At 29.5% G+C, this 16,670-nt stretch overlaps 2 protein-coding genes across 3 annotated transcripts; one reads left to right on the top strand and one right to left on the bottom strand.

The window, feature by feature from the left end:
• Positions 1-20: 20 nt before the first annotated feature.
• Pix (ATP-binding cassette sub-family E member 1 pix) lies at positions 21-3,892 on the top strand. Its single transcript, XM_074252206.1, has 4 exons — positions 21-151; positions 472-699; positions 1,279-2,844; positions 3,387-3,892. Exons 2-4 carry the CDS (start codon positions 487-489, stop codon positions 3,432-3,434), a joined length of 1,827 nt encoding a protein of 608 aa, XP_074108307.1. The 5' UTR covers positions 21-151; positions 472-486; the 3' UTR covers positions 3,435-3,892.
• On the bottom strand, positions 3,446-16,023 carry Nmdar1 (glutamate ionotropic receptor NMDA type subunit 1). 2 transcript variants are annotated; one of them, XM_074252203.1, is made up of 13 exons: positions 15,870-16,023; positions 15,123-15,292; positions 13,984-14,235; positions 13,686-13,874; positions 12,002-12,102; positions 11,748-11,921; positions 11,240-11,501; positions 10,774-10,984; positions 10,236-10,370; positions 9,973-10,130; positions 9,497-9,880; positions 8,771-9,101; positions 3,446-8,681 (listed from the first exon to the last, which is right to left on the bottom strand). In XM_074252203.1, exons 2-13 carry the CDS (start codon positions 15,270-15,272, stop codon positions 8,161-8,163), a joined length of 2,868 nt encoding a protein of 955 aa, XP_074108304.1. In that variant the 5' UTR covers positions 15,273-15,292; positions 15,870-16,023; the 3' UTR covers positions 3,446-8,160. The 2 variants fall into 2 exon arrangements, with proteins under 2 accessions (XP_074108304.1, XP_074108303.1); XM_074252202.1 differs by having other exon boundaries at positions 13,680-13,874.
• Between the last annotated feature and the right edge of the window lie 647 nt (positions 16,024-16,670).

Raw genomic sequence — 16,670 nt, forward strand, 5'->3', positions numbered from 1 at the left:
AAAATGTTACGGTCACGCTCGCAAAATCGATAGAACATATAAAAGAAAAAAGGTGAGTTTTCAGTGTGTTGGTACTGATCTGTGCGAGTTCCACAACCAGTCCCACACATCCCTGACAGTTTGTCCACGTTTTTATTAATCCAAAGTGCAGGTAAATAATTAATTTACAAATAATAATTACCATAAAAATAATCTTATCTTATAAATATAAATTTACTTGTAAATTTTGACGTTAATATGTTTTATAGATCACTAAAACTTTATAATTTAGGTTAAGCTAACCATCTGCTACAATTTTTAACCTACAATTAATATTGAACAATTAAATATTAATTTATTCAAATATTCCATATTTTTTTACCATAAAAAAATTATATATGAAAAAAAAAAAAATTTTTTTTTTTACCATCAAAAAATTTTTATTAATGATTTTTTTTTTTTTTTTTTTTTTTTTTTTTTTTTTTTTTTCAGGACACATAACTAACCATGCCTCCGAAAAAGTCGATGGAAGAGACGGATAAGTTGACAAGAATTGCAATCGTCAATTCTGACAAATGTAAACCGAAGCGATGCAGGCAAGAATGCAAAAGATCTTGTCCAGTAGTGCGTATGGGTAAGCTTTGCATAGAAGTTACTCCAAACACCAAAATAGCATCAATTTCTGAAGAGCTCTGTATTGGATGCGGTATTTGCGTTAAGGTAAAATAATAATATTCTTTATTAATTTATTAATCTTCTGCAATAATAATAACCAATGAAAATTAATTTAGCTGACCTCTGAAAATTTTTACAATTATCTACATTAATTAAGGAGAACAAGAAAAATCTTGAAAACTATTGACATTTTTAAAGATATAAGCTCATCCCGATGTAACACTCATTGAGACCTTTCATTTGAGTACCCACATCAATTTTTCATATATTTTATATATTTATATATATTATATATATATATGTATATATGAAAAATATATCAAAAATGCATGTGGGTATTTAAATGAAAGCTCTTGATGAGTGTATCATCAAGATGAGCTTAAATCTTCAAAAATGTTAATAGTAAAGAAAGTACAATGCAATTTAATAAAATTCTATTTATTTATAATTTATAAGTCACATAGTGACTTTTAAATTAAAAGAAAAAAAAATTTCACATCTAGAAAATTAAAAAAATTATACATAAAATTTTTAAAAGTATTTTTTGACTTGTAATTTAATTAATAAAAAAAATTTTTTAATTGTTAGCTAATTATTAATAATTAATCATAATAAAATTTACAGAAATGCCCATTTGAAGCCATTTCTATCATAAACTTACCGAGTAACTTAGAGAAGGAAACAACGCATAGATACTCGAAAAATTCATTTAAATTGCACAGACTCCCAATTCCAAGACCCGGCGAAGTTCTAGGCTTAGTCGGTACCAACGGAATAGGAAAATCGACGGCATTGAAGATTTTAGCCGGCAAACAGAAGCCGAACTTGGGACGTTTCAGCGACCCACCAGACTGGACGGAGATTCTGAGCTACTTTAGGGGCAGCGAGCTGCAGAATTATTTCACGAAGATCCTTGAAGACGACCTGAAGGCTCTGATAAAGCCGCAGTACGTCGACCAGATTCCAAAAGCAGTAAAAGGCACAGTCCAGCAGCTGCTGGACAAAAAAGACGAGTGCGGCAAGCAGGAAGAAATCTGCGAGATGTTGGACCTGTTGCACATTCGCGACCGAGGTATCGAGGCCCTGTCTGGTGGAGAGCTGCAGAGGTTCGCCTGCGCGATGGTCTGCATCCAGAACGGCGACATATTCATGTTCGACGAGCCGTCGTCCTACCTGGACGTAAAACAACGTCTAAACGCTGCCGTGACTATCAGGTCGCTCATCAGTCCGGATAAATTTATTATCGTGGTAGAACACGATCTATCGGTGCTGGACTACCTGTCTGACTTTATTTGCTGCCTCTATGGAGTGCCTGGTGCTTACGGAGTTGTCACTATGCCTTTCAGTGTTCGAGAAGGAATTAATATCTTCCTTGATGGTTTTGTACCGACGGAAAATTTGCGTTTCCGCGAAGAGTCACTTGTATTTAAAGTCGCTGAGAGCGCCAATGAAGAAGAAATAAAGCGGATGAATCACTACGAGTATCCAGCGATGAAAAAAACAATGGGGTCCTTTGAATTGCTCGTTGAGAAAGGTCAGTTCACTGACTCTGAAATTTTAGTACTCCTCGGAGAAAACGGGACCGGTAAAACGACATTCATCAGAATGTTGGCTGGTAATTTGCCACCTGATGATGGATCCGGTAATATTCCTATGCTACATATCAGTTACAAGCCCCAGAAAATAAGTCCCAAGTCTCAGGGAATTGTCAGGCAGCTGCTCCACGAGAAGATCCGGGATGCTTACATTCACCCCCAGTTCATTACCGACGTCATGAAGCCGCTTAAGATTGATGACATCATGGATCAGGAGGTTCAAAATTTGTCCGGTGGAGAGTTGCAGCGTGTGGCTCTTGCTCTTTGCTTGGGTAAACCTGCAGATGTCTACTTGATTGATGAACCCTCAGCTTACTTGGATTCTGAACAGCGTTTAGTTGCGGCTAAAGTTATCAAGCGGTTTATTTTGCATGCTAAGAAAACTGGATTTGTTGTGGAGCACGATTTTATTATGGCGACTTACTTGGCTGATAGAGTTATTGTCTTTTCTGGAGTTCCCTCAATGAATACCACTGCTCACTGCCCTCAGTCTCTCCTCAATGGCATGAACAAGTTCCTTGAGTTGCTTGGAATCACTTTCAGGAGGGATCCTAATAACTTTAGGCCAAGGATTAACAAGAATCAATCTGTCAAAGTGAGTAAAATAAAAAAATTTTTTTTTAGAGAATTTTTTATTAAAAATTTGGTAAATATTTACAAGGGTCCAATATTTTAATTTTAATTCTTTTCAACGAAATTTATTTTTGATTTTATTGATATATTTTTTTTTTAAATACATAAAAAAATTAACAATTAAAAAAAAAGTTGATTTTTATAAATTTTTTTTCAAAAATTGTGATATTAGACTTTTTTTCTAATTGTTCGTTTTATTATGTACTTTTCAAAAAAAAAAAAAAAAAAAAATATATGAAAAAAAAGATAAAATAGAAATTTTAACCAAAAACATGAGAGCCAAAATTTTTTCCAACTTTTTTTTTTTTTTTTTTTTTTTCTTCAAAAACCAGCAGAATCAAAAAAAAATAAAAAAATGTTTATTTTTCACCTCAATGTGGCCAAAAATAAGATTGACCCCACTTTTAAATAATTACCAATTTTTTAAATTAATTAAAAAATAATTACCGAAAATTTTTAAAAATTTTTTTATTAATTTTTTTTTTTTTTTTTTTTTTTTTTTAGGACGTTGAACAAAAAAGAGCAGGGCAATATTTTTTCTTGGAGGAATAAAAAATTATAAAAATGATAAAATAATTTTATTATTCTAGCATACAGGTCTATAGAGATGCAAAAGCATCTGTACATAGAGCTAGATATCAGATAAATAACTTAATTTACAAAATATTTAAAATATATATAATACAAAATGCATAAATAGTTTAATAGTTAGAGAAAATGTTAATACTGCACAAATTTCTTGTACTATTACAATGACAGATTCTTAATCCAATCTTTCATCTTATATCTTAGCGTTTTTTTACTGCAATTTAATATCTTAAGATTATTAGGTAATAAATTAAAATATTTTATTGCCACATATTGAGCGTTCTTAACGCTAATCCTTTTATTAATTTTAGAAGGTTATATCGACTTAAATCCAGTTCTGGTTTCTTTAGCATTATATTGTTCTTTACACTCATGATAGTATCGTGTCAGAGCTTTTACAATAAAAGTTTTCTTAATATCAAGCGGTAAACTCAGAACACCCTGATCCTCAAAATATTTCAGCCCATAGTACACACTTTTTAGTACAGTTATGTTAACAACCTTGGTAAGTTTGTAAAAGAGAAAAACAACGAATCTTAATTTTTTAGTCAATTTATTCACATGTATATTCCATTTCATTTGCGCATCAAAAAAGTAATCCTAGGTATTTACGATATTCAACTCTAAGAAGCTCTCTATTGTTTATTTTTAGTGTATAATTGACAGGAACACTATCTATATAACTACCAAAGGTAATATATGTCGACTTATCAATGTTAAGCGAGAGTTGATTATCGCGCAGCCAGACATCAAGTATTACAAGCCAATTATTCAAAATTGAATTAATTTCAATCCAGCTATTCCCAGTACAGAGAATTGCCGTATCATCTGCATAAGCAACTAGAGAATTCTCCGGCAATGTATAAAAAATGTCATCTATATATAAAATAAACAATAGAGGGCCCAGAATTGTTTCTTGTGGAATACCAACTTTTACATGCGTTGTTTCACTGATACTGTTATTGACTTTGACACATTATTGTATGATAATATTGTATAACAGTATTGTATGATTCACTGTATCAAAGGCCTTTGCAAGGTCCAAGAACACTAATACAGTTGGTCTATTATTGTCTATATTTTTATATATAAAATCTGTTGTGATGGACAGAGCATCATCAGTACCTCTATTTCTCATAAAACCAAATTGATTTTTACAAATTAATTTATTAATATTACAAAAATCATATAGCCTATTGTAAATAATTTTTTCAAAAATTTTTGCAAGGTTTGATATTAATGAGATAGGCCTATAATTGTTAGTCGAAGATTTATCGCCTATTTCAGTCATATTTATAATTTTATTTAGATTAAAGGCAACATATTCACAGCATGTATCCACAGCACAATGATCAGTAGGGCGGTTTTTATGATATTTTTCGTTATAATATGCACAGTTTAGACATTTCATCGTATTACTTTTACATGTATTAGTTAAGTGATCTCCGGCACACACAAGACACTTAACTTCATTTTTACAATTATTGTGTTTATGATTTGATCTACCACACTTAAAACATAAATTAAAGTTGAAATAATCCATGACACGACAGCATTGAAATCCTATATAAATTCTGAAACCATTGTTCTTTAAATGCAAATAGGATGCTGAGGTTAATTCTAGAATCAGAGTACGAGAGCCTAATTTATTTTTAAAATCTGCAATTATATTAAAAGCACCATCAAGGTCCAGAAAGTTCCTATAGTATATATCCTCACATAATTCGTCTCTATTTAGATCATTATCTACATTTAAGACTCTAACTTTCGGCATGCTAAGATGCTCTAAGTCAACACAATATTCATTACCTAATTTATCACTCAGGACTGATTTAACTTTCTGTATATCATTAACATTTTTACACTTAACAGATACACATCCATTGGTATTTTTCCTTACATTATTAATTGGCAAAGAAATATCACTAGTTAATTTCATTTTCACCTTCTCCAGAGTTTCAACATTATTATTTATATTTTTTGCTTTCACTATAATTTTTGGGACTTTTTCATTTATTTTAGCAGAACCCTTAGCAATATCAGCATACGATGAGGAATTATTATTGAAAAAATTACCGTTTTCAACAATCTTATCCAGCAGGCTGTTTCGGGATTGTAGTTCCGTATTTAGTTGTCTCAATAATTCATTCTCCATCTTCAGAGCTGCTATTTCATCTATCTCAAGATCAGAAACATCTGATAGATTTTTAGTTTTGTTTAGTGTTATATTATTACATAGCTCGTTGCGTAATTCATCTTTATGATGCATTTTTATTTGCATTATTATTTCTCTTGCATTTTCATCCAAAGTGTTTACATCGTAATCTTTTTTGTAGGTTAGATCTTCATGATTATGGTTAGGGCAAATAACTAACATTTCCCCAACATATTTCCCTTTTATAAGTTTATTAAAATCCCCTTCGTGATACACATTTTCACATATAATACATATCACAATTTTAGGTACACTAGTTTTTGGGTGACACTTAAAAACTTTCCCTGCATTAATAATATCACCTTTCAGGGGCGCCATTTTAATTTAATTATTGATGTTAATATTATTTCAAAATTGCAATTATGTATTTATTATTCACTTTAACGTGACACTATCACCAGTTGTTAAATGCTAAAAAACTATTTTATACGCCCTATAACGGATGCCATAAGGCATCCCTTATAAGGCGCATAAAATATAAATTATAATTATTATGATAAAGAAATAATGAATTATGTTATGAAATAATTCGTAATAATAATTAATTACTACGAGTAATTAATTAATTATCTACGATCATAAATTGTAATAATTTGAATATAAATATAAATAAATTTGTTTATCTATCTATCTATCTATCTATAAAATACTGATGAGTTTAAATAATAATAATAGTTGTTAATTGTCCACAACAGGATGGCCGTTAACGGGGATTAGAAGGGATTATTGGGACGTTTTATGTAATAAACGATAAATATGGAAATATTATAGAGTTTCAAGCGATTTTAAAATTAAAATTCTTTTTTATAAAAATTTTTTTTTTACATCAAATCTAATTTCAATATTTTTTATAATTATTTAAAATTTCTAAGATGTAAAATTTTGAAATTAAATAATTTTTCCGTAAATTTTTATAATCTTTATAATTATTCCCAATAATATTTCCTGTTAAATATTTAAAAAATAAACTACCAGTAATTTATTTTAATAGATTTTTTAATTTAACTCTTAAATTTTTTTTTTTTTTTTTCAATAACTAATATTTACATTTTTTTGAAAATATATACATTTTGTATTTATTGCAATTTTATATTTTTCAAATAAATTGAGCTGTTTACATCTTATTTTAAATTTTTTATTACAGATTAAGATAACATAATAAACAATGAATTTAAAATTAAATAAAATTATCATAAATTACAGTAACAAAAAAAAAATAAGGAACTGACAAATGAATTAATCAATGGCCACTCTGAATAAAAAAAAAAGCCTATATCGTAACCATAATAATTTATTTATATCACTCATTCTCTTATCTAATTTCAATGTACCTTTTAATTAAAATTTTTAATTTATTTATTTATTAAATATATCATATAATTCATCTGTTCAAGAATATTTTTATCTGAAATTTACGTAACAAAAATTGACAACAACGTGGTTTTAATATAACATGTCTTGAAAGCACTGTATGTTAAATTATTACTTAATATATCACTTGAACACTTAGGTAATTTAAATATATATATATATATATATATATATATATATATATATATATATATATATATATATATATATATTTATATATAATGGCTCCCTGTCTTTATTAATCTGCAAAAATTACCCACGTCAAAATTTCTCATAAGTAGAATAATTTCTTAAAACAAAATTTATCACAATATAAATTAATCTGACGAAAATTAGTTATTATTTAAGACAAATGATCGGTGATTAATTTTTAAGTAGGTAACGTGTTGCGCCCTTTTATTTAAAATTAATGAATATTTCTTTAATATCAATTACGAATTCAATTATAACACTAGCAACTAGAATAAATAAAATTTTGCTTTATAAAATAATGACTTTTCTTAAATTGTACTCTATTTTTTTAACTATTGACGTTTTTGAAGATATAAGCTCATTTTGATGTTACACTCATCGAGAGCTTTCATTTGAGTACCCACATCAATTTTTCATATATTTTATATATTTATATATATATGTATATATGAAAAAAATATAAAAATGCATGTGGGTACTCAAATAAAAGGTCTTGATGAGTATAACTCGAGGATGAGCTTATATCGTTGAAAATATCATCAATGGACAAAATACAACATCATTGCTTTAATATTCACATTTTTTAAGATATAAGCCCATCTTGATGTTATACTCATTGAGAGCTTTCATTTGAGTTCCCACATGCATTTTTATATTTTTTTCATATATGCATTTATATAATATATATAAATATATGAAAAATTGATGTGGGTACTCAAATGAAAGGTCTTGATGAGTATAACTCCAGGATGAGCTTATATCGTTAATAAATCGCTTATTTTGCGATGTGAAAATATTGCATAAGAAATTATTGATGATAAATTTTGTCGTAGATAATTATTGGATGAAAAATTAAAGAAGGTCACCATATATAATTTATAATATATGAATAAAAATATCAATCGATAATATTTAAACAACAAGATGAGAAATATCAACAGGATACGTGATTGGAGACAGTCTAATATCTTCAGTGCGAGTTCTGTCCCGCGTTCGGAAGTCTCTGTCACCTGGCCAAGCTCTGCCAGGACTACGAGGGCTGGTTCTCTCAATAAAGCTGGTGCTGGCGACCGCGTTGTCCACAGAGAGGCTTACAGACGAGGTCCCGGGTTCGTGTAAGCTAGGTCTCTGTTGAGACGTTGAGGGTCCCATCATTTGAGCCCGGAGAATTTTCCGTTTTTCTACGTTGCGTCTCCACTTTTCAGCCATGTGTCTCGCGACGTCCAGCCTCTTCTGCTTTTTATTCTGATGCTTCTTGTAAGCTACTTCGATAATAATCAGCCCGACCCCTCCGACGATTCCTATCGCCACCAGGATAAACACCCCGGCCATATTCTTCAGGCCCAATGTGTTTGGAGTGTTGTCGTTTATCTCGCATTGCTGAACACTGCCTTGCAAAATCCACTCTTTATCCAGCGTCTCCATGAAACCAGCTGTATTTAAATTTAAATTCAAAGCTTGTAAAAATGAATATTGATACTTTGTTTTGAATTTAAAATAAAAAATTTATGGAATAATTTACCCTCATGAAAGTCTAAAATCGCCAAAGTAACAGCGTCGGTCCAGGGTGATCCTTTCTGGAGACCAACTCCGTACCCAGATCGCCCGAATAATTCACCGGCGGTTACCAATTCGCAGTCTTTGGCAGCTTCAAATTCTAATCGTGAACTATCCCAGATGAAAGCCATCAGTTTGCCTATTTTAACGTCATGAATAGCATCTTCTACGGTATCGTAGTTATTAGCTTCCATTGTTCGGTACATGTTTGACAGTTCTACTTGTCTTCTGAAATACATGTCTACTGCTGAGCCTTTTACCGTCGCACAAGTTAAATTCTCCATGGTATTTCTCAACTAAAAATTACAATAAAAAATTTTAGACTTTTAAAGGAACATTCTTTGATTCGGGTTTGTAACTTTGAAAAAAAAAAAAAGAAAAAAATTTTTTTTACATTTTCATATTTAAGAAATGACCCTGGAACTTGTGAACTATTGAAATTTTTAAATATATAAACTCACCCCGGCATTACACTCAACGAGACCTTTCATTTGAGTATCCACATCAATTTTTCATATATTTTATATATTTATATATTTCACAAATACCATATATATAAAATATATGAAAATTTCCATGTGGGTACTTAAATGAAAGCTCTTGATGAGTGTAACATCAGGATGAGCTTATTTTTAAAAATATGTCATAGGTAAGAAAGTATAGTGCAATTTAACAAAAGTAAAAAACTTACTCTTGCATCATTGATACCAGTAAGTTTAGTCTTGGGACGTTCCAGCACGAGGAAAGCCGCTAAGTTGGCAGTGTAAGAAGCCACAATGATCATCGCGAATCCAGCCCATACCATACCAAGTACACGGGCGGAAAAACTTCTCGGAGTGCCTTCGCCAATCCCGCTATTCAGCAGCACACCCCAGGCGAACCACACGGCGCTGGAGAGGTTCAAGGCGTCCTCTTCGGTGCTGTCAGCGTTAGCTAGCTTGAACCTCCCGAAGGGTGAAAACCGGTCGAGGAGGTACAGGGCAAGCGCAACGACGTGCACCGATACCATCACCAGGATCCAAAGGGTGTTGCTGAAAGGTTGAAGGAAAGACACCAGTGTTGATGATCGCGATGGCTACAATCCAAAAAAAAAAAAAAAAATTATTTTATTTAACTTCTATTCAGAATTTTTATTCCAGTCCGGCACTATTCTCTGAAACTATTTACTTTTTTTTCCAGAATAGTAATCCCCTGGTATTTGAACGGCTTACTAAACTCGATGAACTCTGCGCGCTCTGGATTTATTGTCAGCGGCGCTACTATCATATCAGCCCGCTCGTAAACGAGCTCTCCGATTAAACCGGTCCATACTTTTTTATTTCCAACTAAGATCAAAGAATAAAGCAAATTGTAAGTCGTCAATTGTAATAGAAGAACAGTAAGAGGATTATTTATTTAGGTATATTAAATTAAATGAAAGTCTTACTCACCACTGAGGTCGTTTATTACATAGTGACCGAATTGTCCGTCGGGAGACAAAGCCAGGTCATAAGTAAAGTTAATAGTTTTCGCCAAAGCTTTTAGCAATTCTATGCAGTACCCTTTGCAACAGTAAAGAGTAGTTTCTAAAATAGAAAATAATTACATTTAGTAAATAACTTTTGACCGATATGAAAGCTCCGCTCTTCTGCCGCTTAACTTTCAATTTTCTTTCATATTAAAGTATCTTTTGTGACATTCTTGTAACTTTTAAAAATTAATTAGTGAAAATTTAAACTTACTTCAGATGTATTTTGTAACAATAATTTTTTTACATCAAAATTAACATCAAATCTAAATTAACGTAATATTGTTAACTACACAGTAAAAAATTTTGCGTCAATGCGTCAAAAAATTTTTATATTAAATATTTAATACTTTTTTAAACTTGATTTGTGATCAATAAAAATTATCTTTCTAAAAAAATAAAATTTAAACTTACTCAGAAGTTAAAAAAAAAAAAAAATTTTGTGAAATAAAAATACATACTATTAACTGTACTGTTGTCGTAATGAGGACAAGGGACCTCATCGGGTAAGCATTCTTCTTCTTGAATAACTCGAACGTACACAAAAGGCTTTTCTGGAATCGTCAGCACTTTGAGATGGGTCGGGATCATTAAGCCTTCAGGCTTAACCGTTTGACGACCGGGCCACAATATCGACGTTTCGTTTAATCTCAGTATCATCTTACGTGTCTCCTATTTAATGATAAGGTTTTATTGTTCTTTAAATATTTATCCATCAATCATCAATTAACAATCTAAATAATCTGCAGTATTTTTTTAGATCTAAAGTAAAAGACCCAGTTTCAATTATCTTCTAATTAAAAAAATAAAATCTTCTCAAAAATTATATTTATTGATTTATCAGAATTGATTTTTTTTTTTTTTTTTTTCAATTAAAATAAAATTATTGGGTCTATTACCTTATTTTAGATTTTTAAGAAAACTTACAAGTGAAAAGTAGTACTGGCCAATAGAATTTCTAACTCCTTCTTCCTGGACATTAACGATGTCGTATTCAGAGTAAATCCGGTCACCATTGTCGTCAAAAGCCACTCTTCCGGTAGCTCCTTTTTCCAAGACCTGCTTCCGAATAAATCCAAACAAGTCTTTACCAGTTTCCCAAATAGCTCCTGAGTTGTCGCAGTCTTTGGGAGCTTCTGTGATTACTTTGGTTTCATTCATTTCTCGGAGCGCTGACACCAGAACATACCTACCGATTAATTTTTTTATGTTAAAAATTTTTATATTAAAAAATTGTTAAAAATTTTTGTAACAATTAAATTACAAGTAAAAAAATATTTTTAAAAAATTGCACGTATAATTTTTTCAATTTTGTACATTTAAAATTTTTTTGTAATAATTTTTTCAATAAAAAAAAAATTATATAAAAATTTGATCTGTAAAAATAAAAAATTGAATTTATTAAAAATAATTATTTTCTTATTATTTTACATACAGACTGTCAGTAATGTGAGCTTTTTCATCAGAGGCATTCACAAGCTTCAGCCCGATGAGACCTTCCGGGGCATTTTCGGCTTCAAGGCTTTGCTCAGTGACTATCCAAACATACCCTGATCCTGTCATGTTCATAGTAGCAAGGTCACGGAAGATTACTTTTGCATCTTTTGTACTAAAAAGGTTTATTATTTATTTACAGCTTTTAATATTTTATCTTGACGGTGTTTGAAGATATTAATTTTAGATTCTTACTTTGCGTACATCAGACAAACTCTTGCCTGAGCATCTCTGATACCGCGTAGCTGAGACGTGAAGGATTCAAGACCCGGCTCAAACTCTATTACAGTCTCCACCTGTTCCACAAAAGCCACCCGTTAATAAATCACGACTAAATAAGCTGGATAGTGTGTAAATCAACCCATCATTTATCAGCGTCATGCATCACTAACAGTCTACTGAATCATTACTAAATACAATTATTTGTGAGATATATATTCATAAAAAGGTGGTTTGGAATGACTCTAAAATTAGAAGACATCTTTTATTTAGTGAAGAAATTAGCAGACTTTTGACAATTTCTTTTATTTATAAACTAGGTCCAGAAAATTATTGAAAAAATTTTTTAAAGATGAAATTTAATAAATACATTTTCTTCTGTTGTAATTTATGTGTTAAAAAAATGATTAAATGTCTCTCAATTTCAATTAAGAAATTTTCTAACTCTTGGAAAAATTATTTTTTTTTTTTTTTATCAAAAAAAAAATTATTATTCTAATTTATTTTTTTTTTTTAATTTCAGACAAGATTTTTGGAGGAAATTACAGTTAACTACTAATTTAAAAAATTTTTTAAATTTTTAAAATATCAAGTGGCCAAAAATGGTCTTTCTACGTTATACAGTTTTTCATATTTTTACAGAAATTTATTTTTTCATAATATTGACTAAGAAAATTCCTAAAAATTGTCAGTTGCAATTTAAGTTTCATAAAAAAAATGTCTAGAGCTTAGACTCCAAATAAAATAAATCCGATATTTGATAAAAAAGAATCTTTTCAAGAGGCGAAAAACGTCAGATGTCCGTAAAGTTGAGAATCATTGGCTTGTATGAGTGAATCTTTTAGACAGTACTTACGTATCCTCAACGTCAAATAATATTATGAAGAGGTTGGTAATTAAGAATATCTACAGAAAGACCTGGAATATGCCTGATTGTTTGTTTGTATAAAATGTGGAACACATATATGTATAAAAAAAAAAAAAAAAAAAAAAAAAAAAAAAAAAAAGGAAAACGATAATGAAGACTAGGACGTGCAAGAAAATTTCCCTGCAACTACACAGAAAGAAAAATTTCTTGACGGGAGAACAAAATTTTTCTCTTGAATATTTGATACCCATTTTATATTATTTTTTATTATTTGATCTTCCCATTTGACATATTAATCAATTTCTTAAAGCAAGAGAATTAATTTTGTTGAAATAAGTGAAATTTCTTGGGTCAAAAAAATTTTTTTTTCGCTCAAGAAAATAATTAGGAAGAAAAATATTTTCTTGGCTCAAGTGAACTTTTTTTTCTGTGTAGTAAGTAAGACAGTAAAGGGCACAGTAGGTTTTACAATAATTAAAAGATTAACAAAAAGGACTGATTGCATATGCAGGTGATAATTTCAGCCCGTATCCTGAATGCCTTGATGGACACCAAGTACCTTATGATAGAGACACACAAGTAGAAGTAGAAGTAGAGGTACAAGTATGGAGTTCGAGCAACTGGAGAAGAGGTATGGTACCTGGGATTTATAATTTTATAATTCGCTATACAGAAGCGTGCACGAGCTAACGATAACACGTATCAAGGGAACGTATCACGGATGGATTTATTTCGCATTTGTAGAAATGATGCGAGACACGTGCGAGGCAGAATTGTACAACCCACATGTACTTTGATTTCGACGTCGTCCTCCAGGCTCTGCGACGTCGTCTGAAAACGACCCAGCAACGCACGTCCGTCGGTGTCCGAGCTGTGGATGAATATCACCTTGGTGTAGCTGAAGTACTTTAGCATTTCTACCCAGACTTCGGCTTGATGGGAGTACGGCGGGACTGTCCTCAAAAAGGACACGTGTATGTTCTTTAATTTAAATTATGTTGATTTATTTATTTATTTAGTTTTTATTTTTTAATTTTTTTATTTATATTTATGATTATTTATTTATTTATTTATTTTATGGGGTTTTTACCTTGTCAGAAAACGCTGACTCGCGGGAAGAAATTCCTATCACTGGTATGTGATAAAAACCGGCGGTATAAGACACGGCTGCTGGTGACAGGTCACCGACAAGAGGGTGTGAAATAACTACAGCGTACACCCGTTCAGATATCAGTGTTTTACAAACACTCAGAGCTGTTCTTATTGGATTTGAATCCATTGTCATAACTGTGTGGTAAAATACAACTCCACGGTTAACGTATTGAAGATCAAAATTTAAATTCTGAAAATTAAAACACGTTAATTATTATTAATATTTCATTTTTTTTAATAAAAAAAATAAAAAATAGACTGCCGAAATTTACGGATTATCAATAAAAAAAATTTGGTTTTATAATTTTTGTTAAACTTGTCATAATAAATTAACTATTGCTGAAAAGCATATGAAACATTGAAAAATTTAACAAGTCCATTTTATCATGTAAATACGCCGGAGACAAAATTTTACTTATTCTCTTTATAGATAAAATATTCTTTCAAAAAAAAAAAAAAAATCTACATTGTTAAAGGAATATAGACATTCCATTGATATTTCAAACAAAAAGATTTTCATTTACTATTTCTTCTTTTATCTCGTCAAATGAATATGATGTATCGAACGGTATTTGTTTTCTAGAAATAGATTTGCAAATTCTAATCAATATTTTACTTAATTTATTATTTATAATACAAAGGAAATAATTAAACAATGATTAGCAAAGTGATTAATATAAGACAGCGGAGTATAAAGAGATTTCTAATGTGTCCAATAATATTTAATTACATTATTACACAGTATCATTGTCTTTTGTTTTCAATAAATCTATAGAATTATTTAAAGTTAAATATTTAAAAACAAAAATACTTTAACAGTCGGTAGTTTTTTATTAATTCCAGAAGTACACAAATATCAATAAGTAAATATGATTTGCGGGTTGTCATTTCAAAGGAAATTGAATATCCCGTCCAATAAGCACAAACATGAGACTTTTATTTACTTGGAAGATATAAAATCGACGTTTAATATGTATATAAGTATAAATATGAAATAAAATACTTGTGAGTAAACATTGGAATGAAAAATTTTATATTTTAAAATATAAATATAAATATAAAAATTTTAATATTTACCTTAATAGTTTCATTGAAGTGAAATTGGCTAGTACGTAACGAAAATACTCCACCAATTTTGTAATTACTAGGATTATTAGGTATAGCATCTATCGAGACTAAATTTCCGTAAATTATCAACAAACACAACAACTTATTAAGTAGAATCATCTTAGACTAGATTAGAATTTCTGTAACAAAAATTTTATCATTTTTTAAGTGTTAAAATAATTAATGATAATTTTTAGAAATTTTTAGCTAATAAATTATAGCAAGAAAAATTTATTAAAAAAATTCCAAGTGTAAATTTTTAAAAATAATTTTTTATGCCATAAAACTAAAATTAGCAGACAGCAAAAAAATTTTTATTTTTTTTTATTAATTGAATTAGGAATAAAAAAATATTTTTAAAAAATTGCACGTATAGTTTTTCAATTTTTTTGTTATAATTTGATTAATAAAAAAAATTCTAAAAAAAGAAATTCTGACAGATATTAAGAATTTTTTTTGGAATTTTATAGCAATTAAATTATTAAAATAAAATTTAATTAAAAAGTTTCACATGTTAAAATTAATAAAAATTACAAGTGAAAATTTTTAGAAGCATTTTTTTCTGTAATTAATTTATTAAAAAAATTTTTTAAATTGACAGCTGACCGCTAAAACTTCAGTATTATTAAAAAACAAGTCAAAAAATTTTTTAAGTGTCTGCTAATTTAAATGTCATAATTATTGATGTAAAATATTTAAAATTAATTAATTAATTACCTGGACGAATGAATTATCTTAGTTGTTATATTTTGTAAGATTTGAATCATGAATTACGCATTATTGTAATTGGGCGCGGTTTGTTCCTTCCGCGATAGGCGATACGCCCGTCCTTAACACGAGGATGTAAATATTTACAATTAGGATTGATCAGTCCTCGAGGACTGCCGCAGTCCAAGTGACTCGCGGATAAACTCTCAGTGTGTTCATTGATCCAGTCGGAAGCTGCGCATTCGCGAAACAGAAATTGCGATACCATAAGATAAATTTGTAATACCTAGCACTTGTACAAGTACCAAGTACTCGATAAAAACCAATCGGTTTTTTAATCCGCTTTAATTGGAATTTCTGTCTCACCTGCCACGAAAATTCAATACCTAAATTCATTTCTTCGCTATTTTTATCTGAAAAAAAATTCCAATTTTAATTTTTCATTTTAACATAACACAAAATTAATGATACTGAAGTTAGCTGATACCTGTCAATTTTTCAAATTTTTAAAACAAATCAATAACAATAAAAAAAATATTTAAAAAATTTTCCCTAATAATTTTTTTTTTATTTTCACATGTGAAATTTCTTTATTAAATTTTTTTTTCATAATAAATTAATTGCTATAAAATTATAAAAAAAAATTTGAATGTCAGTTAACTTCAGTGTCCTTACAATAACAGTTTCAATTTTTATGAAAATTAAGATGAAATTTTCAAATTTTTTACACGTGCAATTTTTTTTTAGAATTTTTTTTATTAAAAAAAAAAATTTCACTTGTAAAAAATTTGAAAAACTATACGTGGAATT

The sequence above is a fragment of the Cotesia typhae genome, unplaced genomic scaffold, assembly GCF_013202065.1.
Source record: "Cotesia typhae breed Kobodo isofemale line unplaced genomic scaffold, CoteBio_Ctyphae contig_83, whole genome shotgun sequence".
NCBI lineage: Eukaryota > Metazoa > Arthropoda > Insecta > Hymenoptera > Braconidae > Cotesia > Cotesia typhae.